Genomic DNA, 26,347 nt, shown 5'->3' on the forward strand with positions numbered 1-26,347 from the left:
GCCGGTGGGGGGAGGGGACAAAATGGAGGGTGCCATCTTGACTTTTTTGACTTCCTGACATAGAGCTCGTAGCTAATGATGGAACAGGAGACAATGAGTGAACGCTACGAGGTGTACGGGTTGTACGGATGTAAATTGTTTCCTCTGGATTCATTCTAACGGCTTTAGAAACACTGACCTCTAGATCGGGTGTCTCCAAACCTGGCAACTTGAAGACTGGTGGACTTCAGTTCCCAGAATTCCTCAGCCAGTCATGCTGGCTAGGGAATTCTGGGAGTTGAAGTCCACCAGTCCTCGAGTTCCTCAGCGTGGCTGGCTGAGGAATTCTGGGAGTTGAAGTCCACCAGTCCTCGAGTTCCTCAGCGTGGCTGGCTGAGGAATTCTGGGAGCTGAAGTCCACCAGTCCTCGAGTTCCTCAGCGTGGCTGGCTGAGGAACTCTGGGAGTTGAAGTCCACTAGTCTTCAAGTTGCCCAGTGTGGAGACCCCTGCACTAGATCAATATTTCTCATATGCAGACTTCAACTCCCAGAATTCCCCAGCCAGTCTGCCCATTATGGTCCTAGTTCGAGATGGTCGCAAAACAGATCGTCCATGTGACTGACCTGATTTTACATCCTTTTTGCAATCGTCATTAAGCGAATGCCACAGTTAAGCAAGTATTGTTCACTATGGAGCGTTTTGCCCTAAGCCAGAAGTAAGATACCTGTGTTTGTCAAAAATGTCATAAAACGCAGTGAAATGATTACAACACACCACAAACAGCTGTAAGTGCAGGATGGTTGCCAAATGCAGTGCATGGTCCTCAATGGAACCGCATCTACATGGAGGGAAGTGTGTAGCGGGGTGCCCCAGGGCTGTTCTGGGCCCAGTGCTCTTCAACATCTTCATCAACGATTTGGACGAGGGGATAGATGGGGAACTCATCAAATTTGCAGATGACACCAAGCTGGCAAGAATAGCCAATACTCCAGAAGATAGGCTTAAGATACAGGAGGATCTGGACAGACTCGAACACTGGGCACTATCTAACAAAATGAAATTCAGTGGTGAAAAAAGTAAAGTTTTACATTTACGCAAGAAAAACCAAATGCACAGGTATAGTATAGGTGGTACCTTGTTCAATAGTAGTAACTGTGAGAGGGATCTCGGAGTCCTAGTGGACAATCCCTTAAATAAGAGCCAGCCATGTGCTGCAGCTGCCAAAAAAAGCCAACAGAGTGCTAGGCTGCATTAACGGAGGGATAGAATCAAGATCAGGTGAGGTGTTACTACCACTTTACAATGCCTTGGTAAGGCCACACCTGGAATACGGCATCCAGTTTTGGTCACCACGATGTAAAAAAAGACGTTGAGACTCTAGAAAGAGTGCAGAGAAGAGCAATGAAAATGATTAGGGGACTGGAGGCTAAAACATACAAACGAACGGCTGCTGGAATTGGGTAGGTCTAGTTTAATGAAGAGAAGGGTGCGGGGTGACATGATAGCAGTCTTCCAATATCTCAGGGGCTGCCCCAAAGAAGAGGCAGTCAAGCTATTCTCCAAAGCACCTGAAAGCAGGACAAGAATCAACAGATGGAAACTAGTCAAGGAGAGAAGCAACCTGGAACTGAGGAGGAATTTTCTCACAGTGAAGACAGTTAGCCAGTGGAACAGCTGGCCACCAGAAGCAGTGAATGCTCCAACACTGGAAGTTTTTAAGAAGAGACTGGACAGCCATTTGTCTGAAATGGTACAGGGATTCCTGCCTGAGCAGGGGGTTGGACTAGATGACCTCCAAGGTCCCTTCCAACTTCTTCTTCTTCTTCTTTTCTTCTTCTTCTTCTTCTTCTTCTTCTTCTTCTTCTTCTTCTTCTTCTTCTTCTTCTTCTTCTTCTTCTTCTTCTTCTTCTTCTTCTTCTTCTTCTTATTATTATTATTATTATTATTATTATTATTCCAACTTGCGCCCACATGACCAGAGGGGCAGCCATTGGAACTGTCGCTAAGAAACAGGTCACGAGGACTACCTCTTTTTATACTTCTGAACGGGTATAAAATCCGTTCTTCATAAACCTCATTGGGGAAAAGGTGCAAACCAAACCCTTGTTAAATGACAAGATATACAAGTCTATCTGCTGTTGAAATTGGTCAGCCATGGTTTATGGCTTCTTTCCCCCCCCCCTCCTGTTTTAGACCACCTGGACAAGTGAGTTTTCTTGGCCAGCTTTTTTTTTAATGTGGTTTGCCATTGCTTCCTTCCTAGGGCTGAGAGCAATTGACTGGCCCAAGATCACCCGGCTGGCTGTGTGCCACCGATGTGACTCTATAACTCTGCTCTCCCAGTTCTTAGCCTGATAATTTACCACTTTTACTGGTAAGAGTGCGTCTGAAACCAACAATCGGAGTTTGCGTAGTAAACTACGGCTTAGAGGAAAACGTGAGAATTTGGCAACCGAGGAGGAGGAGGAGGAGGAGAACTCTGGAACTTCTGAAATGGTATAGGGTTTCCTGCCTTAGCAGGGGGTTGGACTAGATGACCTCCAAGGTCCCTTCCAACTTATTATTATTCTCCGTTGTAAAAGTTACCTCGAAGGAAGCAAAAGAACAGAGAAACGCGACCGCAGTCCCGGGTTCGCCTCTCTAAAAACCCGTTCGTTCAGCTCCTCGCTTAACTCGGGGACCCTATCGCGCGGCCGAAGCGGAGGGAACGGCCACGTTCCGACGACCCGCGAAACCACCACCTCCCCGTCCCCGAGTTCCCCAAACCCCGCTTTAGCTTGGCCCCGCCATCCCGGGAAACCACGGCTGTCAAGAAGGGACTAGGTAGGTAGGGAGAAGGCCACCCCGCCCGCTCCCCGCCCTGAACGTTCTGGAACGTGTGAACGCACAATGAGCGGAGGGGAAGCCCTCTGAGCACGTGCAGAGCGCTTGAACCGTCCCGAGCCTCCCCTGCCCGGCGCTCGGGGCTCTTCCAGCCAATGGTAGCCAGCCCAGCCTCTCCAGCGACCCGGCAGCCAGCGCCTCCTCGCCAGGCGGAGAGCCTGGAGCGCGGCCGAGCGGGTGAGTGGCCGGGGCCGGGGCCGCTTCTCCTCCTCTCCGCCCGCTCGCTCAATCGCTCGCTCTCCTCTTCCGGCTTTCGCCTTTTCTCCTTAGCCAGGCCGGCTTCCTCCTTGCCCTTTGTTCCTCTGCCCCGAAAGGGTCTCCCGATGCGGGCTGGGCAGCCTTGCGGGCAAAGGGAGCGGGGGGACTGGAAAGAGAAGCTTTGAGCAAGCGGGCGAGCCCCGAGGCCGTGGAACATGGGCCCTGGGGCTAAGAGCCCCGGGGTGCTAGCGGCGGACAAAGAGGCGGCGGCAGGGGAGGAAGAGGAAGGGCAAGGCCGGGCGGGGCGGGGGAAAAAGGGAAGCCGGAGGCAGAGTTGAGCAGAGCCCCCCCCCGCCTCGCCGCTTCTCTCTTTCGTGGTGGGGAGGGGGCATTTGGGGGGGCAGGGGGGGGTCGCCGGTGGTCCCAAGTTGGGGAGCCGAGGAGGGTTCGGTCCCGCAGAGGGAAACAGTTCGCAGACCGGCGTGGTTGGCCGCAACAGGTTCCCTCTGCTCGGGACGGCCCTTTGCAGCTGCTTCCAGTGCATAATAATAATAATAATAATAATAATAATAATAATAATAATAATAATAATAATAATAATAATAATAATAATAATAATAATAATAATAATTAATAATCAATAATCAATAATCAATAATAAGCAATAATAATAAGCAATAATAATAATAATCAATAATAATAATAATCAATCATAAATAATAATAATAATAATAATAATAATAATAATAATAATAATAATAATAAGTTGGAAGGGACCTTGGAGGTCATCTAGTCCAACCCCCTGCTAAGGCAGGAAACCCTAGACCATTTCAGGCAAATGGCTGTCCAGTCTCTTCTTAAAAACTTCCAGTGTTGGAGCATTCACCACTTCTGGAGGCAGGTTGTTCCACTGGTTAGTTGTTCTAACTGTCAGGAAGTTTCTCCTTAGTTCTAGTTCTAGGTTCAACTAGGCTAAGAGTGGCATTCCTCACCGAGGACTAGCTCCTTAAGCGTCCAGTCCTCCGCAAAAGCCCCTGCTGGTTTGTTTTAGCAGCAGGCAGGCAGGCAGGCAGGCAGGAGGAGGAGGAGGACCCCCATCCCGAAAGGAAGGGATGGGTAGAAGCCACGTGTGTGTGTGTGTGTGTGTGTGTGTGTGTGTGTGTGTGCCAGAGGGCAGCTCTGCCCCACGACAGAGGGCACCGGGTGGGCTGGCATGGAGGCAAGAGAGGGATGAACCTGTTCAGGGGAGCCCTTAAAGCGGGGGGGGGGGGAAGCAGTGGAGAAGAAGCCATCTTGGGACACGCACAGCCACTTTCTGGCTGTGCCCACTTTTCTCGAAGTTGGCTTCCCTCCCCTTTTTTGGAAAGAGCCTTGCGCAAAAAAAAACAACAAGCGGACACGTGTGTGTGTGTGTGTCCAAAAACGATCTTAACACTTGCTCGTCGAGGGATCCGGCGCAGCGCCTTGGCGGTAGTAAACATCTTTCCCTTGCCCAAGGGAGTAACTGCAACCTGCTTACTGCCGGGTGGGATGGATGCTAACCCGTTAGGGCAGGGGGTAGGCAACCTGGGCTCTTTTATGACTCATGGACTTCAACTCCCAGAATTCCTGAGTCAGCTCTGCTGACTCAGGAATTCTGGGAGTTGAAGTCCATGAGTCATAAAAGAGCCCAGGTTGCCTACCCCCTGCGTTAGGGACAAAGCGCCGGCTTTACACAGGGAGTAGTGTCTGGCCTCCCCGTTGTGTTCGTCTTCCCGGCTCCACTGGGAAGCAGCTGCTGCACAATTATTAACCCCCCCCCCATTTTACAGAAAGCCCTTTATTGCAGCCGGGGGTGGGGTGGGGGGGTTTGAGAGCGGGGAGGCTAGAAAGAGTGGGATTGGCACCAAGCGGCAAACAAAGGTCAACTCTGGCCTTTTTCCATCCAACCTCAGGGTGGAAACGATCTCGGCTTGTTTTTGACTCCGGCTTTTCTAAACTTTTCCACGGAAAACAAAACAAAAAAAAACACAGAAGGCGGCTTCGCATCCTTGGGAGGCGATGTTTCACTTTTAATTTTTAGCTTTGGGGCTTTAAATTGAATGAATTGTTTTACATTTGTTTTCACTTTTGTATTGTATGGTTTTCGTTGCCCTGTAAACCGCCCTGAGTCCTATGGGGGAATAGGGCGGTATAGAAGCCGAATGAAATAAATAAATAAAATCAATAAGTTGGCCTTTAAAAAACAAAAAAAAAGAGTTACGAAGGATTTTAAGGAAGGCGAACCGGGGAAGCAAAAGACGGAGGAGGAAAAAAAAGGAAAAAAAAAGCCCCCGGTGGGAAAGGAAACATTTATTTTATTTATTTTATTATATTTGTATACCGCTCTTCTCCCGAAGGACTCAGGGCGGTGAACAGGGCATATATAAAAGTACAAGTACAAAAATTAAAAAGAATGAAATAGTAGCCCAACTAAAACAATCAATAATAATATAAAAATCCCCATTAAACCCCCCACCCATTATTTTATTTATTTTATTATATTTGTATACCGCCCTTCTCCCGAAGGACTCAGGGCGGTGAACAGGGCATATATAAAAGTACAAATACAAAAATTAAAAAGAATGAAATAGTAGCCCAACTAAAACAATCAATAATAATATAAAAATCCCCATTAAACCCCCCACCCATTATTTTATTTATTTTATTATATTTGTATACCGCCCTTCTCCCGAAGGACTCAGGGCGGTGAACAGGGCATATATAAAAGTACAAATACAAAAATTAAAAAGAATGAAATAGTAGCCCAACTAAAACAATCAATAATAATATAAAAATCCCCATTAACCCTAACCCCCCAAAGCTAGGTCCCTAGCAGCCTCTCTCTCTCTCCCCCCCCCCCGCCCCATCCCTTAAAGAGGCAGTTTCCCTTGGCGTGAGAAACTCCGCCTTCTGTTTCCCGGCGTGCCTTGCAGGGAATAGGAAAGAGAAGGAAGGAAGGAAACTCCCGAGGTGGGAGGGGAAAAAAAGTAAGTACAGTGTCCAGAATTCAGTGAAGAGATTTTAAGACGGGGGGGGGGGAGAGGGAAGGCGGGAAGGGAAGGCCGCTGAAGAAGCCTTGGAATGGGGGGGGGACCCAGAAACAAAGGGTTACAGAGGACGTGAGGCTGGAAAACGAGAGAGTGTTTACATCTGTCATCATTCCAGAGATTGGTGTAGGATAGTTCCCATAGATAGATAGATAGATAGATAGATAGATAGATAGATAGATAGATAGATAGATAGATAGATAGATAGACAGACAGACAGACAGACAGACAGACAGACAGACAGACAGACAGATAGATAGATAGATAGATAGATAGATAGCTTTTTTTGTAAAAGAAAAAGGTGCCAGAACTCATACATGTCATACAACCCGCCTTGCCTACCCTTACAAGGTTCCATCCAAAAAAGGTGCCGGAACTCCGTTCTGAGCGTTCTATGAGAAAAAAAGCCATAGATAGATAGATAGATAGATAGATAGATAGATAGATAGATAGATAGATAGATAGATAGATAGATGGATGGATGGATGGATGGATGGATGGATGGACGGACAGACAGACAGATAGATAGATAGATACAGGGCTTTTTTTCTCATAGAACGCTCAGAACGGAGTTCCGGCACCTTTTTGGGATACAACCTTGTAGGGTAGGCAAGGCGGGTTGTATGACGTGTGAGTTCCGGCCCCTTTTTCTTTTACAAAAAAAGCACTGGATAGATAGATAGATAGATAGATAGATAGATAGATAGATAGATAGATAGATAGATAGATAGATAGATAGATAGCTTTTTTGTAAAAGAAAAAGGTGCCAGAACTCACACATGTCATACAACCCGCCTTGCCTACCCTACAAGGTTCCATCCAAAAAAGGTGCCGGAACGCCGTTCTGAGCGTTCTATGAGAAAAAAAGCCCTGGATAGATAGATAGATAGATAGATAGATAGATAGATAGATAGATAGATAGATAGATAGATAGATAGATAGATAGATAGATAGATACAGGGCTTTTTTGTCATAGAACGCTCAGAACAGAGTTCCGGCACCTTTTTGGGATGCAACCTTGTAGGGTAGGCAAGGCGGGTTGTATGACGTGTGAGTTCCGGCACCTTTTTCTTTTACAAAAAAAGCACTGGATAGATAGATAGATAGATAGATAGATAGATAGATAGATAGATAGATAGATAGATAGATAGATAGCTTTTTTTGTAAAAGAAAAAGGTGCCAGAACTCACACATGTCATACAACCCGCCTTGCCTACCCTACAAGGTTCCATCCAAAAAAGGTGCCGGAACGCCGTTCTGAGCGTTCTATGAGAAAAAAAGCCCTGGATAGATAGATAGATAGATAGATAGATAGATAGATAGATAGATAGATAGATAGATAGATAGATAGATAGATAGATACAGGGCTTTTTTGTCATAGAACGCTCAGAACAGAGTTCCGGCACCTTTTTGGGATGCAACCTTGTAGGATAGGCAAGGCGGGTTGTATGACGTGTGAGTTCCGGCACCTTTTTCTTTTACAAAAAAAGCACTGGATAGATAGATAGATAGATAGATAGATAGATAGATAGATAGATAGATAGATAGATAGATAGATAGAAAGGGGGGCTGCGATGGAGCAGTTTTCCCCATGAATTTTGACTTCAGGCAGCTCATTTCCTCCTGTCGTTTAAACCGGCGTTAATTGCCCCGTTATTTCCATATTATCTGCTTACGAAGTTGAAGCCATCTGTTTTCCACCGCTATTAAAGGGAAATGGGCTCTTCAGTCTGATTAGCACAATGGGCTTTGGCGCTGCCTTTTGTTTCGATTTATTACCTCTCCCCGGTTTAAAAAGTTCCTGGGTTGTATAAATTACCAAGCTTTGAAACACCACCGTCAGTTCCTCCAGATAGACTTTCCAGATTTAAAAAAAAAAAAAGACTCCCACAAATTTCGGTGGAGGCACAGAGCATGCCAGTAGGTGGGTGGAAGTTGGCTTTTTAGCAAACTTGCGAAGAGTTAAGCTGGAACTCGAACACTTTCCCATCCTTTTGTATAACAGAATTGAAATAAGAGACCCTAGTTCATCTGCGTACTAAGCCATCGTTTGATTAACCAAGGTCCAGTAAGCCAAAAGAGAAGCTGTACTTTATAAGCTACTGTACATTGAACGGTCCATACTTCGTGTTCAAGCCAAAACCACTCACATTTTAGCTTGGGCCAATGAGAAATCTCAGGTATTCTGAGATTAAAAATGGTTGGTGCACAGAAATGTTTTTTTTTTGATCCAGAAACCCGATAGGATAATGATTATATATTCTAGTTAATAAGCGGGAGTTTAACTACAGTTTTCCCAGTTCACCTGAGCCGGGAGATTCTTGGCCAGGGTAAAACATGATATTTTGCAGATCCATATGAAAAGAAGAGAAGGGCCAGGAAGCGCGGTTGCAACGGGTCTTTTTAGTCTGACACAGAGACCAAAATAAGTAGGAAATGCACTGTTGGAGAAGAGGCTCTGTTCGTGCAGAGAAGTAAGCAATTTGTGATGCTGAGGCGCTGGCCCAGGGTCTGGATGGGGCCACCTTGGACAATTAAGAGATTCACGTGACAAGGTGCTTCTCTGTATCTCCTTCCCTCCCGATCCAGCCCGTAGAAGCCTGGGTCTGGGCACGCTGTCCCCTTTCTGACCAGCGATAGTTTTCTGTGTTTTTTATGGGAGAGCAGTCAGATAATGTGAGCCGTAAGTTGTGGACTGAAGTTGTAGTGCCCAGGTGCTGGGTCGTGACCAGAGATAAAAATGGGAGTTGAGGTATTAGGTAAAGGTTCCCCCGCACACGCGTGCTAGTCGTTTCCGACTCTAGGGGCCGGTGCTCATCTCCGTTTCAAAGCCGAAGAGCCGGCGCTTGTCCGAGGACGTCTCCGTGGTCATGTGGCCGGCATGACTAGACGCCAAAGGCGCACGGAACGCTGTTCCCTTCCCACCGGAGTGGTCCCTATTTTTCTACTTGCATTTTTTTTACGTGCTTTCGAACTGCTAGGTTGGCAGAAGCTGGGACGAGTAACAGGCGCTCACTCTGCTACGCGGCACTCGGGATTCGACCCGCCAAACTGCCGACCTTCAGATCGACAAGCTCAGCGTCCTAACCCACTGAGCCACTGCGTCCCTTTTTGAGGTATTAAATATCTCCAAAAATCGTGCTCACCCTTTTCTCTCCGGAAGTCTCTGCTTTCTCCTTGTCTCGTTTATTTACTACTTAACGTTGCTGCCTCTTTTTATGTCTTCTCCTACGACTTATTGCATTTGGGGCTCTTTCCCTTTTTCTTTTCCCCTCTGCTCCAGCTCTTCTGAAAAGCCGCGGCTGATTCCCAAAGAGAGGAGACTTCTCGACCCCCCCGCAGCCATGCCCTCCAATAAGGACGCCTCTGGCTGCCTCGGCTCACCGCCAGGTTTGATCTGCTTGCCGCCCATCTCCGAGGACCTCCAGCTGGTGTGGACCCAGGCGGCCCAGACTAGCGACCTTGACGGTAACCAGCACCTGCTGCAGACTTTCAGCTACTTCCCCTATCCCAGCCTTTCTGACCTGGCTTTGCTCTGCCTGCGTCACGGCCTGCACATGGAGAAGGTGAAGGCTTGGTTCATGGCACAGCGGCTGCGCTGCGGCATCAGCTGGAGTGCCGAGGAGATCGAAGAGACGCGGGCTCGCCTCATCTACCACCAGGACCAACTTCACTTTAGTTGCCTGCTGGCTGGCAGTGAGGGCAACTACTGGCCCCAAATGTGCAAAAGCCCTTCGTACCACCAGCTGGCTCCCCACTCTCTGCACTACTCCAGTAAATATCCAGAGAACCAGCAACCTCTAGTAACCTCCTTAAATCACTGTAGTACAGCTCAAGGAACAAAAGAACTCGGGACGGTCACTCAGGACATTTGGAAACTGCAGGAAAATGACTCGTCCCACTATAAGAAACCTCAGGAAAATTTTGAACATTCAGGGATTGTTGTGAATTTCCAAAATGCCAAAGAGACAGTCTCCGGTGCTTATCCACCCATCACAACCATGGGCTTGGATTATAATCTCCAGGATTCCCACACGATGGCCTGGAGCTTCCCCGCCGCCTCCCAACCGCCAGCCGAGTCCATCGTGCCTGCGGTTAATGGTGGGCACCACCCGATGATTCTCCCACTGGGTTCTTCGGTTAAAGTTGCCCCATCCTCCTCTAAAGTTGCAGCCAGCGTTGCGGACCGTCAGAACCATCAGCCCTCTGTTAGTGACCAGCAGACTCCTTTGCCAGAGGTTTTACGGAAGCCTAGGCGGAAGACGAAGGAACAGCTGGATCTGTTAAAGTCCTTCTTCCTTCATCGGCAGTGGGCCAGGCGAGAGGACTATCACCAGTTGGAGAAGGTAACCGGGCTGCCACGAGCAGAGATCATCCAGTGGTTTGGAGACACACGCTACGCCCTGAAACATGGTCAGCTGAAATGGTTCCGGGACAATGCAGGGCAGAGTCCAGAGCCTGCTTCCTCGGGACCTCCTCCGCAGCCGTGCGCCAATCCTCCGGACGCAAGCCCCCTGGAGCGGTATTGGGCCGCCCACGCGCATCTGCAGGAGAGTGACTTGCCGACGCTCTGCCATAAATCGGGAATGAGCACCGAGCAAGTGTTGGAGTGGTTTCGCTCGCACTTGCCGGCGCCCTGCGAGGTCGAGGTGTGTCTGGGGGAAGATGACGAGGTGGACGAGGAGGTGGCAGCGGCCATGATAAAGGCAGAAGATGAAGACTATGACGAGGATGAGGATGTGGAAGACGAGGAAGAAGAAGACTGAAAGACTTTTTTGGGTGGATGCTGGAGGTTTTGGACTTCTCCAACGAGCAGGTGGAAGGATCGGTGAGAGAGAGCAGTAAATTCTGGGAGCCAGGCTTCTGCTCCAGCCATTTCCTGCTGTTAGCCGTGACCCACGTACTCATGTTCTAGAATGTTTTTTTTTCCCTTTGAGCCTCTGAATTTTAAAAACAAAAATAGTTTTGTTTCCATTCATTGTTTACCAAGGCAGAATCACAGTGGGTATAAAGGTGGGGTTTCCAACGCTTTAGATGCGAGTGGCCATAATCTGAATCCATTTGGCAAATCTGCTGGGTCTCGAAACGATTTATTTGATAAAGCTTCAATCGGTTGATTGCATTTTTCAGTTTCGTATTGTTTCCTCGAGAGTTTTTCCTCAATCATTACAAGTTTGTTGTCTAGGTCACTAAACCCCGAAGCCCAACAATTGCCTGATTTTGTTATCTTTTCTAAGGCTTGGAATACAAATATTTTTCATTTACGCTTGGATGTCCCTGTCTTGATTCTGTTTGTTCCGATTCATTTATTTATTTTTATTCAAGTTTAAAAATTGGATCGTTCGTTAGCAGTTGCAGAGATATGGCAACGCCACTCTTTTCAAAATCCTATGAAAGTCATACATAAGATTTGACTGGTCAAAGCTCACACACCCAACTAAATTTCATTTTCCTGAGTAATCAAACAGTTAAAGTAATTGTTTGCTTGCAGGGCTTATGTTTTGTTTTATAAGCCAGTTCTTTGAAATCGAAGAAAAGTAGAAGACAGACTTAAGGCTAACTTTCCTGTTTTCATGCCTTCAAAATATGTCGGGACTAAAAAAAAAATGTTAGTTTTTAGACTGGTACCTAAGATGGTGATTGTAGATATCATGTTCAAATGGATATTTTGTCATTTATTTCCATTTTCAATCTCATGTTTTTTTAAAAAAAAATTTTGGCATGACTTCTAATATCTGCTCTCGATGGTCTTTATCGTGTGACTTTCATATCATTTTGCTTAATTGTACTGTTTTCTTTGTCCCGACCGTTAGTGCCTTGATTCACCAGTTTCCCCCATCATCCAGTTTTTCCATTTGGGTCATATATCTCGGTCTGTACTAGTTGGTTGATGTAGTGAATTGAATGCCAGTTAGAGATAGCGTAAGATAAAAAGAGTGGCCTCTTGCAAAAGAACTGCAAACGCTCCTTAAATGCTTGGTTTCTTCATTTGTCAAACTGTCATTATCCCCAGATTGACGGGAAAATAAACCCATACCTTCTGAGAATAGCTTTTGAGATTATTTTGAAAGAAAAGAGGAATTTGGAAGTTTGTGAAAGTATTGAGAGGTAGGAGACTAGACAGAGACTAACCATTTGTACTTTGAAAAGAATCTATTTATTAAATATCATTTTCATTTTTTTTTAAAGTAGAATCTCTACAGAAATAGCCTCTGCCTCTCCAGGCAAGAGAATTTAAAAGTACTGAAAGAAGCTAATCAACCTGAGATAAAGAGAAAATGGTACATAGATTATAATACTGTACTTAGTGAAATGTTCAAAGGCTGTAACTTGTCCAGGATAGAACTGAGCAGAATAATAATTTGATTTGTGGACTGGTTACTTAATAAATTGAATGAGTTAATAGATGATTCTGTTCAGTAAATTATATCTTGTCTTTTCCCTCTTTCCAAGGATAGTCTTTTTTAAGGTGTATCTGTTTCATTTCAATCTGGGAAACAATGTTGGTTGCAAATACAATAATCGTATATTATGTGCAACCTGAATCAAATTGTTTGAATATTTCAACTGGGAAGTACACAAAGGATTTTAGCTCAGAGAACATACAACATAATGCATTTTCTTCTTAGCAAATCTAGTCACACAGTTAAGATTGGAGCTAGGACTCGCAGGTTACTTAATGGGCTATATCTGACAGTTAAAACACTATGTATCAATAATACTACGGCAGAGTTCACCAGCTAGTTTTAGCCATTTTCCTCAAAGATTTATAGGAATTTATTTTAAAATTATGTCACATATGCGAAGTGCCATAAATATACTTTGCCTTGTATAATAATTTTTATTTATTTACTACGATGCATATACCAGTTGGCTTCAAGCAATGGTGAATGGCTTATATCAAGTCACAAAAAATATTCAAATAGAATTTTAATCAAAACAATGTCTCCTAATGGCATCACTCAATTATTAATGGATTGTTTTTTAATCAGGCTCAAATATTCAAAGAATTTATGCTGCAGGAAATCTGCACAGAAGAGTCTGCCTTGCATCTGACATTAGGATGATGTTTAAGAGAAGAGCTGCTTTGGTCATCCCCATTATTGCTGATGGATTTGGCTGATGGATGAATACCTGGGGAAAAGTGCAATTAACTAGTTTGCATGGAGCCAGTCTTCTCAGTTTAGTATTGTATTAAATTCTGATCACCATTTAGTTTGCTCAGCAAAATTATATTCTAATTTCCGATAATGGTAAGTAATGAATTTCTAACATACTACAAATTCAATTTAACAGAAAATACGGGAAATGAGAAAAAATTGGGACTTTGTTCCTTTGGATGCTACCATTAAGACTTAATTCTGATGCTAAAACAAATTTATTTTAGCAGCAAAATTTTCAAATATTATTGCATCTTACTGGCAAGGATGGCGAAAACTAGAGTTGGAGTGGGGGATAGAGGACAGCCATAATTTCACCTGGATACGGATTACATTCATCGTCTTTCACAAAGCTGTGTGATGTAACATATGAAAGGGTGAGAATGAAGAATCCACGTAGGTCTCACTTACCTGCGGGGAAAGGATGGTGTAGAGTGAGGTGTGAATCCCAGCTACGAATGACAGGAAAAAGAAAAGCAATTGAAATGGATGAGGCTTTTCTTAGCACTAACTTACCTGTCTACAATCTGACTTTTACCTGTAGGGGGTGCCGTCTTTCAGCATTGTGTTGGCCAGGCACAGAAGCACCTGTTGGATCTGTAAAACAAAAGCAATAGGAAACTGAACAAGAGGGCAGGTTCTATGGGAATTGAAGGGCTATCTTAACACCTTAGTCAGTTTTTGGCACTTTTGCACTTCGTGCTAAGCCTCAGTTTGTCTAACCATTCTAGAATACATAATGTCAGGGTTAAAATTGCACAATATACTTTGGACAGGCTGGTGATGTCACAGGGCTTTCCTAGGAAAAAAGGAGAGTAGGACAAAGTTTTAAAAGTTACTTAAAAGAAAATAAGAGTATAACTGATGTGATTATTCCTTGTGTATGGTTCCCCTTCTGTTACTTTACGCAGTACTGTTCAGTGACAGCTTTGGGGGGGGGGTGTCACTCAAGCCAACTCCAATGCTTTGGGATTCTCCTGTAGCTACTGGGCCTTAGATGTTAACGATGTGTAAATAACACCGGTTATTTACAAATGGTTATAACCCAAGTTCATGGAAGAAGCTAGACTGCAACCGAAAGTAGTGCATTTACCGCACAAAAAACAATACGGCATAAACATATGTTAGCCAAAGAGGAACTCTTTCCTCACCAGGAAAGATGCTGAGGTTGAAGTATGGAGTCTCCTGTGGCTGCCCAGGGTTGTTAGCACTCCGACTTAATCTCGCCATCGGAGTTTGAAGACTGAATACGTTGAAATTGGGGGTATGAGAAGTGGAAGGAGAGGCCCTAAAAAGGAGGAAGGAAGGAAGAGCGACAGAAGTCCTGATTATTGTGGGAGACAACACTAAATGTTTTAACCGACACTGTATATGTAAGCAGCACCATCATCAAGGCCCCCCCCCACACTCCCCTGCTTTTCTGACTCACCTATAGAATAAGCTCTGCGTGGAGGCTGAAGACGGAGTGGCTGCCAAATAGAGCGTAAAGGTGTTATACATGAAGTGAATGGTGGAGAGCACGCGGAAAGGTGATAGGAAGTTTAAGGATAGCCATGTGGGGAAAGGGTATCTTAAGGTGAGTAGATCAAACAGAAATCATTCACGACAAGAGGAGGAAGAATCTGGTTTCACAACAAATTCTGTTCCAAATAATAAGCTGTGAAAAAGGATGCTTGTCTGTAGAAATCATACCCTGGAAGATTCTTGGATTTTATTCCCTTTGGCTCTGTGTCGCCCAGAATCTAAATATGGCAGAAATTTACTGTTTGTTGACAGTTACACTTCTTACCATTCGCAGAGACCGCCGGGGTCAGTCTGGGGGCTCTCGTGGCATGCTGAATAAAGGGGAGAAAAGTTTAAAAGGAGTTTTTCAATTATTTTATCTCATTTGTATAGTGACTCGGAGCAGCGTTCAACCAAGCTATAAGGTAAAGGTAAAGGTTCCCCCGCACATGCGTGCTAGTCGTTTCCAACTCTAGGGGCCGGTGCTCATCTCCGTTTCAAAGCCAAAGAGCCAGCGCTTGTCCGAGGACGTCTCCGTGGTCATGTGGCTGGCATGACTAGACGCCAAAGGCGCACGGAACGCTGTTCCCTTCCCACCGGAGTGGTCCCTATTTTTCTACTTGCATTTTTACGTGCTTTCGAACTGCTAGGTTGGCAGAAGCTGGGACGAGTAACAGGCGCTCACTCTGTTATGCCGCACTTGGGATTCGACCCACCAAACTGCCGACCTTCTGATCGACAAGCTCAGCATCCTAACCCACTGAGCCACCGCGTCCAACCAAGCTAAGAACTATGTAAAAATCATGACAAAAATATTAAGAACTATGAAAAACAAAGCCCATATGGAAATACACTTAACAGATGAAGGGGTGTTTTAAGGGAGCAAAAGTACTAAAAGGGCAACAATTAAAATATTCAGAAACGCCTTAGAGCTAACATTATTAATTGTTCCTAGTTGCAGATAAACCAGTTTGGGGCTTTCAGGATTCCCCAGTGAAACCTCCTTTTTAACCAAATTACTGCTAAGGAAACAGTGGTTCTGGCCACGCCACATAGAGCGAAGCAGAACTAAGAGTCCAGAATGTTTTGTGTCCAAAGACAGCTTTTCATTTGGGCAGATGGTATCGGTGGAATTTCATGCTCGAAACTACTTCAGATAACTGCAGGGAACAAAAGCAGTCTGTCCGTTGTTTCCCTTTCCTGGGAAAAGAAAAGCAGTGGCAGAAACTAACCTGCCAGCTTGGTAGGTGGCTGACTCTGGAAGACATGGAATCCACGGAAGATGAGCGGCTGCGAAAGAGGCAACGAGGAGCTGTCACTACAACAACTGAAAGCTAATCTGCAATCGGATGCACGGTACACTTAGGTGGATTTTTAAGTGTATAATAATCAGATTTTGCTGTAAGGGAGCTGGACTGAAGGGACCATAGTCGCAGCAAGAAGATTCTAAGACAGACATGTCAAACACAAGGCCCGGGGGCTGGATCCGACCCGCAAAGTGGTTTCATGCGGCCCGCGAAGCCATCCTGGAAACAGTGAGGGAACGGCCCCCGCTGCCTTGGCCCTGGCCCAGAGACCCTCCTCCTGCCAGAGACCCTCAGATCTGTCCCACTCCTGCCCAGGCCCCCATAGGCACCCTTGATGCCAACGATGTAGAGCTGGCCACGCCCACCCAGTAGGCCACATGCACTCTAGCCACGCGCACCCAGTAGGCCACGCCCACCCTGACCACGCTCACCCGGCCCCCTGAGGGCAACCGCAATGCTGATGCGGCCCTCAATGAAATTGAGTTTGACACCCCTAAGATATGGAATGAAGTGCTGACACTCCATTCCATATCTTAGATAGAATATGCATATTCTAAGTCGCTGAACAGTCAGCCACTTGTCTGAAAATAGTATAGGGCAATGATGGCGAACCTTTTAGAGACCAAGTGCCCAAACTGCAACCCAAAACCACTTATGTATTGTCGGGTGCTGGGTGGGTGTGGCCCATTGGGTGGCGTGGCCCATTGGGTGGGTGTGGCCCATTGGGTGGCATGGCCCATTGGGTGGGCGTGACTGTGGTGGTAGTGGCAGACTGGGTGGGACTAAAAAGTTCAATTAACCAATTCCAACTTTGCGAGATCTTTTTTTCCCCCGCGAGAAGTTGAAATTGATTGATTGAACCTTTTTTTTTTGCGCACGGCGGCAGAGGCCTAAAGCTAAAAGGTTTTGTAAAACCCAGCTGAAGGCCCAGGACTGGGGCGACGGCGCGCGTGCCCACAGAGAGGGGGGCTCTGCATGCCACCTGCCACAGGTTTGCCACCACGGGTATACGGTCTCTCGCTTGAGCACGGGGTTGGACTAGAAGGCCTCCAAGGTCCCTTCCAGCTCTATTGCATTCTGTATTCTGATCTTTCAAAGAAAACACTGCTTCTTCTCTTCAAATCTGAGCAAGTTACTAAACTTTACGCAATCTTTCAGGACCTGGAGCACATTTAGAATAGTGGCTGTCATGGGAGACTTAGCCAAAATACCCTTTGCCAGAAAACAAACTTATCTCTTTGGGATATTTTCACCATCCAACTGGGATTTCTGTGTAGACCCAAGCTACCTCTGTAAAAGGTATACGAGAATGTAGCATTTTTGCTAGCTTTTTGTTTTTTTACAAAAACTGTCCAAGGAGTTTTTGATAAAAACTATTAATAGTGTAAATCACCCCTAGCTAAAAAAAAACACAAAACGTTTACCTGACTACCTCACTGGAGCGCTGGAAAATTGGTTGCGGTGTAACTGCAAAGTATGAGATAAGTTATAGTCATAGTTAACTCTGCTAGACATAATGTTGGGCTGAGATATGAAGAAATCTTATACTTGGATATATCTGTCCATATCCTACATTGCCCTCAGAGATCCAGGCAAACTTCCCTATATTTCTGTCCATGCAAATATCTAAAGGTAGAGTTAAAGGTTCCCGCGCACATGCGTGCTAGTCGTTTCCGACTCTAGGGGCCGGTGCTCATCTCCGTTTCAAAGCCGAAGAGCCAGCGCTTGTCCAAGGACGTCTCCGTGGTCACGTGGCCGGCATGACTAGACGCCAAAGGCACACGGAACGCTGTTTCCTTCCCACCGTAGTGGTCCCTATTTTTCTATTTGCATTTTCACGTGCTTTCGAACTGCTAGGTTGGCAGAAGCTGGGACGAGTAACAGGCGCTCGCTCTGTTACGCGGCACTCGGGATTCGACCCGCCAAACTGCCGACCTTCTGATCGACAAGCTCAGCGTCCTAACCCACTGAGCCACCGCGTCCCTGCAAATTTACCTGCAAATATCTACCCGTACACGAAATATTACCCTGAACCCAGTGAAGTGATTCAAGACCCTTAATCTCTCTTACCTGTCTGTGACGGAGGGGTGATGGCAACCGGCCTTGGGGTGCTGTTTTGGCATCAAATCAAAATGAGTTTGATCAGTTAGGACAACTCTTTCCCCACCCAGCCACCCCCTAAATATTGGCCTTTTTCTTCGTCCTGTGTTTTCAGTGCTGGCCTATGGCTCAAGACCCAGCTCCCTCATTTCTGCCATGAAGATCTCTTATCGTACTGCCTCTACTTCATGGGCTGCCGATCCTGATTAATGTTTCCAAGGGGCCGAACAGACATACTGACCTGCTGCCTTGGTGGTGTCTGGGAAAAGCCTGTTGGGAGAAGAGGGTTAGGGTTTGGGGTTAGCAGCTGGGCCCCTAAGGTGCAAAAGTTTTTGATTTGCTCTCTCCTTCCCGGCAAAGCAGAAGAGCAGAAGTCATTGCTGCCAGCAGAGGGTGACAAGAAACCAAATAAGGGAAAATACTGTTTCCAACAAACTTCTTACCTTCAGGTTGAAGTATTTCTTCTTCAGCTCCCTGTTTTCCTTCTGTACAGCCTCTAGTTCTCTACGTATGGAAGTGGCAGGCAGGAGAAACAGAAAGCGGGGTGATAATAATAGGCCTTGATGCTTTAGAGCCCACGAGAGAACACTTCAGCAGTGATGAGAATAAAGGTAGGAGGGACGCGCAAGCTATTTGTTTCACTTCACAAATTATCAGCATGCTTTAACATTTAATGGCTGATATCAGAAGACAGCAGTAGCCTGGAGTCTTCTTTAGAAAAGCATATACCTAATCTTATTTGCTTGCCACAGTTTTTAATCTCCCTCAAAAATAAAACAAGCATTTCTTCCCTCCCCTCCCCCCGCCCCACAACACCAATTAGGACAACCGAAGGCTGTTTCCGACCTAATCAGTAACTTTCTTCTGAGGAAGAGGAGAGAGAGGAAAGAATAGCTTTGTGGATATGTGAACGGGGGGGGGGGGAAGTTTTAAGTATTTTATGTAAACAGCTGAGTGGGAGGTTGACCTAAGAAGTCACCATGGACCTTTGAACAACTGGTAATGTTATTAACTGAGGGACAATATGAAACTGAGATCTTGTAAAGTTAATCATATTAACTTTACTAATCCCTACAGATAAAACTAACAGGCTGTAGTCACAAAGTATGCCACGCAGGTAAATGAAAGACCTAGCGACTGTATTTGCACAACCTGTTAACCTTACTTTGAATCTTAGTCAGGTTCTCTTTCTGGCTTACGGTACTGTATGAAGCAGCTTATTTGGGTAATGTACAGCGTGTTCGGTGTATTATATGACCCCAGAAATAGGATAATTCAATATTCATGCTGGGTGGTGCAAAACGCATTTATACTGTTTTCCTCTGTTATATGAACACAACCTGCGTATCTCACTTTTCCTGGATAGTTAGTTTATGGAGAGCTTGTTGGAGTGCTCCTTCAGCTTTTGAAGCATTATTTTTATAGAAAGAGACCAGCAGATCCATCTGGCTCTTCTGGAATGTCCATACCTAGAAAAAAGACCAGAAGGCATGAGAGAAGTGGATTTCAAGGAAATTCAGCATCTGATCTGAGGTCTCCAACTCATTTAGAGATACGTATAGGCAGTGCTTTTTTTGTAAAAGAAAAAGGTGCCGGAACTCACACATGTCATACAACCCGCCTTGCCTACCCTACAAGGTTCCATCCAAAAAAGGTGCCGGAACTCCATTCTGAGCGTTCTATGAGAAAAAAAGCCCTGCGTATAGGAAACAGCCGTCTAGGTACATCAATCAGAGTAGGAGACATCTCTTCTATATGGCTGGTACCGGACAAGTCGCTACAAATCACAGTAGCCTTTGTCATTCTGAATGTTATTCAAATATAACTCCCACAAGTTTCCACTAAGATGGTCAATAGCAATGGCTGATGGGAAGACTGGTCCATCAACATCTTTCTTGGATTGGAAGGCCCTGCTTACTGTCATTCGTGTCTTGGTCTCCTCTTTTTTAGATTGCCACAATGTTGCTAAGAGTTGACAATCATTGTTATGTATCCAAGTCATCTGCAGAGCAACCGCCACCAGGGGGCGTTGGCCTGGACGGTTTTGGCGGGAAACCTAGTTTCGGCAGGAAACCCCATTGGCTGGTCGCCTACCTGGCTGGGTATTTAAGGAGGCCAGGTAGCCCTTGTTCCTCAGTACGCTATCCCCCCAATAAAAAGCTGAACACGTACTCAGGCTGGGGTCGCTTCCTTGCGTCGGACCCACTACATTACAATCATTTGATGACAGGCAATCATTGTGCTGTATCTAGAGCAGACATGTCAAACACAAGGCCCGGGGGCCGGATCCGGCCTGCGAAGTGGTTTCGTGTGGCCCGCGAAGCCATCCTGGAAACAGTGAGGGAACGGCCCTCACTGCCTTGGCCCCGGCCCAGAGACCCTCCTGCCAAAGACCCTCAGATCCGTCCCACTCCTGCCCAGGCCCCCATAGGCACCCTTGATGCGAACGATGTAGAGCTGGCCACGCCAACCCAGTAGGCCATATGCACTCTAGCCACGCCCACCCAGTAGGCCACACCCACCCGGCCCCCTTGAGGGCAACCGCAATGCTGATGCGGCCCTCAATGAAATTGACACCCCTGATCTAGAGCTACCCTTGCAGACCCTCTAGAAACTTCAGCTGAGAACAAAATGGTTTGTTTGGTTATTTATTACTGTTCTTTATGGTGTTTGCATTATTTTATAAGATGTTTGAATTAGAATTGGCACAGAACTGGCAGTAATGCACAGTGTCTATATAAAGGGTCCATATGGGCTGGAATGGAATGGGAGGGCAGGGCGGGGCAAGGGACAAGGGGCAAAGTCCAGAGTCCAAAGGGTTGACTTTATTTGGTCAAGTGTGATTAGACACACAAGGAATTTGTTTCCAGTTGAAAGAGAGGTTATTCTCCAAAAAAACACAAGACCTTGTTTTTCCAAAAAGTGCTGCGAGAGGGTGAGGTGCATGAGAGAACTTAACAACAGCCTGCATGTGGAACCCTAATTTTGGTGCCAGATTTTTTTTTTAACATTCATGGTTTTCATAGGTATATTTATGATGTTGTCTTACATTACTGATGTTGTTTTAATTGCTGGTTGGGAGCCGCCCAGAGTTTGATGTAACATGGGTGGGTGTATAAATATTTTAAATTAAATAACGACCACAGAGTCTCCAGCCCTGGAACTGAGTAGCTGAATAGAAGGACTAATCATTTAATAGCACTTTATATATTTACTTTAATATGCCATCCAGTCAGGGGCGTGATCTGTGTTCTTTGCTTGCAAGGCATATATTAGATAGAGCAAACAGTTCAGACTTTGGGCTCCCAAAGCTGTAAATGAACAAGATGATATGAACATTATCCGAAAGGTGAGCTGAACGATAGCAAGGAATCTCACAACAGCTTAAAGTCTAACCAATTTATTACAGTATAAATTGTCTCAGATTACATTCCCTGGCTTTCCTTCTCAGCTGCCCCCCAGAACTGTTTCTAAACCATGAGAAATTAAGAATTAACTTTTAGAATTAAAGAGGACCTCTAGGGGGAAAAAAAATCAATACTGTACAGAACTGCCTATTTGAATATCTGGCATGTGCATCATTTTATGCTTGAGAGTTTGTTCGACAACTACATGCCTGATTTTTTTTTTTTAAAAAAAGTATCTTATCAGAAATAAGTACTGTAACAACTGGTTACAGCTGAATCAGCGCATTAGGAAAACGTGCCATAACCCTCAAATCCCTTAAACGTGAGAACAATAGAAACGCAGCAATTAAAATATTTATCCATCAGGATTTCTTAATCTTTTCTTGGGACTAAACCACCCCCCCTTCTCTCACTTTTTCCCCCAACTTTTGGAATCCCCTCCCATATGGTTGGTGCTCACTTGTGTGTTATATTGCAGGGTTTTTTAACAGCAGATGGAGCCCTTTATTTTTCCCAGGGCATAAACAGTTTTAAAGGAAGGGCCGTTTTATCACTGGTGTAATTAATTGTATAACACTGCCATTCTTTTATTTTTTTTGTAAACTCTACTAGGAAATTTCTATTTTAAGATGTGATGTATAAAGCGAGGCTTTTCAACCTTTTCACCCATTGTACCACTTTGAGGATATGGCAACATCTGAGGACCACCAGTCGCCTAGCGAGGGGTCAAAAACTCGATGACGAAAAAAAAGAAGGAAAAAAGTGATGAAGTACAGGTAGTCCTCGACTTACAACAGTTGGCTTAGTGACTGTTCGAAGTTACAATGGCACTGAAAAAAGTGCCCCCCACAAGCCACAGCCGAGCAAGACACCTGCCTGCCCGCCTAGCGGCGCTCTTCCTCCTGTCCGAGGTTTTCATGGTTGTGAGCATTTCTGTTGAGGATTGGCAGCGGGGGTGGGGGGGGTGTTTGGTTTTTATTTCCCCCCCCCCGTCTGCTGGGTGGTTGAAGCAGGTTTTGGTCACTTCACATGACCCTGGGACACTGTGACCGTCATAAACATCTATCAGTTGCCAAGCATCTGAAGGTAAATCACAAGACCCTGGAGATGCTGCAACATTCCAGCTGATCGGCGCTTCTTCTGGGCTCAGCAAAAGCGCCAGGATCAGTGCCAAGCTCCAGATGGATCCTGGCGCTGATCCTGGCGATTCCGCTGAGCCCTGACAGCCCTGCAGCTCCAGCCGTCTCTCGCTCAGGCTTGTGCGGTGCTGCCACTGGTTCAGCTCCTTCCCCTCCCCCGCTTCCACTTTTCTAGGAGGGTCGCGTACCACCTGCCAGGTGCCAAGGTATCACAGGTGGTACCTGTAACCACTGGTTGAAAAGCCCTGGTATAAAGCATTCACGTGTAATGAATGAAAATAATGCGATGTTATCTAAACCAGTATCTGCACATGTGTGTGCGCATCACTCTCGGGACTGAACTTCTGATGTTCTCTGAGTTTGCTTTTCTTCTCGCAGATCATGTTGCTGAGATGGCAAGGAGACTTATGTGATTACATGGAAAGTACATGGATTGCTGTTCTCAACCACCCTTGCTTTCTTTTAACCCCCTTGAGGCCAAACGTACATTATGAAAATCATTATCTTTCACTCTAGCATTTAAAGCAGGGGTGTCAAACTCAATTTCATTGAGGGCCACATCAGCATTGTGGTTGCCCTCGGGGGGCCGGGTGGGTATGGCCAGGGTGGGCGTGGCCTACTGGGTGGGCGCGGCTAGAGTGGGTATGGCCTACTGGGTGGGCATGGCCAGCTCTACATCGTTGGCATCAAGGGTGCCTATGGGGGCCTGGGCAGGAGTGGGACAGATCTGGGGGTCTCTGGCAGAAGGAGGGTCTCTGGGCCAGGGCCAAGGCAGTGGGGGCCGTTCCCTCACTGTTTCCAGTATTGCTTCAGGGGGCACATGAAACCACTTCGCAGGCCGGATCTGGCCACCGGGCCTTGTGTTTGACATGTCTGATTTAAAGCGTGTATTGAGCAAACATAAAAAGGAAGGGTGATTTGTCTTTTATCCAACTGCAAGATACCGGATTATCTTTTACCAGAAGCTCCTGTGAGGAATATTGAACACAAGGGAGCAGTTTTGCCCATTTTCTTGATCTAAGGAAGAATCGTTTTAAACTTTGTTATGTTCAATACAATTGTAAGAAAATAAATTAAAAACAGTTATTGAATGGATGTGCTCAGTGGGTTAGGACGCTGAGCTTGTCGATCGGAAGATCGGCAGTTTGGCGGGTTGAATCCCGAGTGCCGCGTAGCAGAGTGAGCGCCTGTTACTCGTCCCAGCTTCTGCCAACCTAGCAGTTCGAAAGCACGTAAAAATGCAAGTAGAAAAATAGGGACCACTACGGTGGGAAGGTAACAGCGTTCCGTGCGCCTTTGGCGTCTAGTCATGCCAGCCACATGACCACGGAGACGTCCTCGGACAAGCGCTGGCTCTTCGGCTTTGAAACGGAGATGAGCACCGGCCCCTAGAGTCGGAAATGACTAGCACGCATGTGCGGGGGAACTTTTACCTTTACCTTTAGAATTAAATACAGATCCATTCCCGTCTTTAAAGGTTCCTCCCCCACTCTTCATTTGAGGGCTAGGCTATCTAGTTTAAGAGATGGGATTAGGATAAGGATTATCATGTATTGCTGACTCTGCTGAAACCTCTTCTGATGATTAACTAGCTTGTCACAATATTTATCTGGCTCTTTTATCTAGATTTATTATTGTAATTAATTAGCTTTCTTGGCAAACGGGGACCACTATTACTGCAGAATTAACCTTTCCCCAGATTGGTTATTAACCAGTCCTCTAGTGGACCTTGGATCATTCATCCGTTGTGTAATAGCTATTAAAAATGGAATAAAATATATCTTAATTTTAGGGGAAATGTTGTAGTTCATTCATCTTTTCTACAGGGGTGGACATGCCTCCCAACACTTTAAGTGGGTCAGAATAACTTCGGTATTGCATACCTGTTCTGATCACTGTTCCTCTTTTTAGCAACTAAAATCTATGAGAGCATAGCCCGAAATGGTTTCTTACCTGAGAGATATGAGCAATATAGCTGAGCGCTGTTTCGACGGGGTTTTTGAAAAACTTCTTTTCTTCTTGTTTCATCTGAAGGCCAGAAAAGCAGGCAAAGGCTAGATTAGTGTTCAATTCTTTATAACGTAAAAGGCCAAGCAAATTGAATTTTTCAGAGTTTATTTCATTGGTTGTATATCTGAAATATCACCTTTCCAATATCATTTCACCAGTTGAATTTATGTCTATCCAGCTACTCTGTCATTCTGAATTCTTGTGCATATGATTTTGATTTTTTACAGTTTTTATGTCATTATATTTTCTCCTGCTTTTCTTCCAAGGAGTTGAAGGTAATATACCGGTATGAAGAATACCACTTTTGGATCATTGAAAAACAGCAAGAAAAATATTCCGAAATAAGTAATTTTTTAAAAAATCATTTTTCTTCTCTCACCTAACTTTACACCTAACTTAAATAGATTCCGTGTAATTGAGTACACAACATTGACAGGCAGTATTTGAATACTTTTCTCCATAATATAATTGGGATACGTAATTGCCAGGTAGCTGAAATTATTTTTATAAATTAAAAGTACATAATAAATCATTCTCAATTTTTCAGTAAATGTCTTTTGTTTGGTTTTTTTATAAATTAATATTTATCCACTTTCTACTAATCTCAGAGCTATATTAAACCCGTTGTTTAACACTCCAGTTAAATCCTGCTCACTATTTGGTTTTCTTGCTTCTTATAATTTAAATATTTGACACATTCACCCAATAGATTGGGGTACAAAGTCTGAGTTCAGAGACAAAAAAAAGAAAGAAAAAAAGAAATAAATCTTCCTTATAGAAACCAGAACTTACATTATCTTTTAGAGACAAATATTTGCAGCTTGTTCCACAAGAAGGGCATTTATCTAACAAGATTAAAATGTAAAATTGTTAATATGACACTGAAATATTTCATATATAATAATAATGCATGAAATGGCAAAATGGATGTTTTTTTCCTAAAATTAGCAAGCCAATTTTTGTTTAGATTCTCTTTATAAGGATTTTGGCTGATCTCTAAATGTGAAGGAGGGTTGGGGTTGGGTGGCACTTTGACAGGAAACCACCCCAAATCTCAGAGTTGTAGATCAATTTAGAATGTGGCAAAAACATCTGTACTGTTGCCAAGGAAATGACACAGAAGTGCCCAAGAGGTCATCATTGTAATTTCTTTGACTTTTACAGTACTCCTTTTGTGCTGGATGGCGTACACACACAAAAAAAGCCTGTAAAATACAAAAATCCATTTCATACCTGTACCAGCACATTTTTGGCAAAAGATGTGTCCACAGCTAGTAACTGAGAAGTCAGATTTCTCTTGGCTGAAGCACTGATTGCAATGAAACCAATCCATGTTGAAAGGCAGAAAGGCTAGGTAGATTTTTCTCAGCTTCTGTTGTGAGTAAGGATGCGTCAAGACTGTTTTCTAAAAAGAATTGGAATTGAATTGGAATTTTTGCAGGGAACAGAAAAAAAATGGTCATGATGTACGGTTTTGAGGATTAGAATTAAAAATAAAGGATTTTAGAGAAAATATAAACAATGCTGTAACCATAGGGCAAGAGGTTTTTTCTATTTATACCTCAGCAAAAGAAAATTGAAACTGACTTTTT

At 45.0% G+C, this 26,347-nt stretch overlaps 2 protein-coding genes across 2 annotated transcripts; one reads left to right on the forward strand and one right to left on the reverse strand.

Moving 5' to 3' along the window:
• The first annotated feature begins 6,034 nt into the window (after nucleotides 1-6,034).
• Nucleotides 6,035-11,679, forward strand: HOMEZ (homeobox and leucine zipper encoding). Its single transcript, XM_083378001.1, has 2 exons — nucleotides 6,035-6,069; nucleotides 9,413-11,679. The coding sequence occupies exon 2, from the start codon at nucleotides 9,474-9,476 to the stop codon at nucleotides 10,893-10,895; it is 1,422 nt and encodes a 473-aa protein (XP_083234127.1). The 5' UTR covers nucleotides 6,035-6,069; nucleotides 9,413-9,473; the 3' UTR covers nucleotides 10,896-11,679.
• Nucleotides 11,680-13,566: 1,887 nt separating this feature from the next.
• Nucleotides 13,567-26,088, reverse strand: RNF212B (ring finger protein 212B; the record flags this gene model as incomplete). Its single annotated transcript, XM_083377268.1, has 14 exons — nucleotides 13,567-13,642; nucleotides 13,828-13,886; nucleotides 14,057-14,088; nucleotides 14,441-14,577; nucleotides 15,079-15,124; nucleotides 16,025-16,131; nucleotides 17,524-17,566; nucleotides 18,170-18,210; nucleotides 18,441-18,469; nucleotides 18,643-18,703; nucleotides 19,553-19,668; nucleotides 24,699-24,773; nucleotides 25,548-25,600; nucleotides 25,989-26,088. The coding sequence occupies 14 exons, from the start codon at nucleotides 26,086-26,088 to the stop codon at nucleotides 13,567-13,569; spliced, it is 975 nt and encodes a 324-aa protein (XP_083233394.1).
• Nucleotides 26,089-26,347: the final 259 nt, after the last annotated feature.

Source organism: Vipera ursinii (assembly GCF_947247035.1).
Source record: "Vipera ursinii genome assembly, chromosome: Z".
NCBI lineage: Eukaryota > Metazoa > Chordata > Lepidosauria > Squamata > Viperidae > Vipera > Vipera ursinii.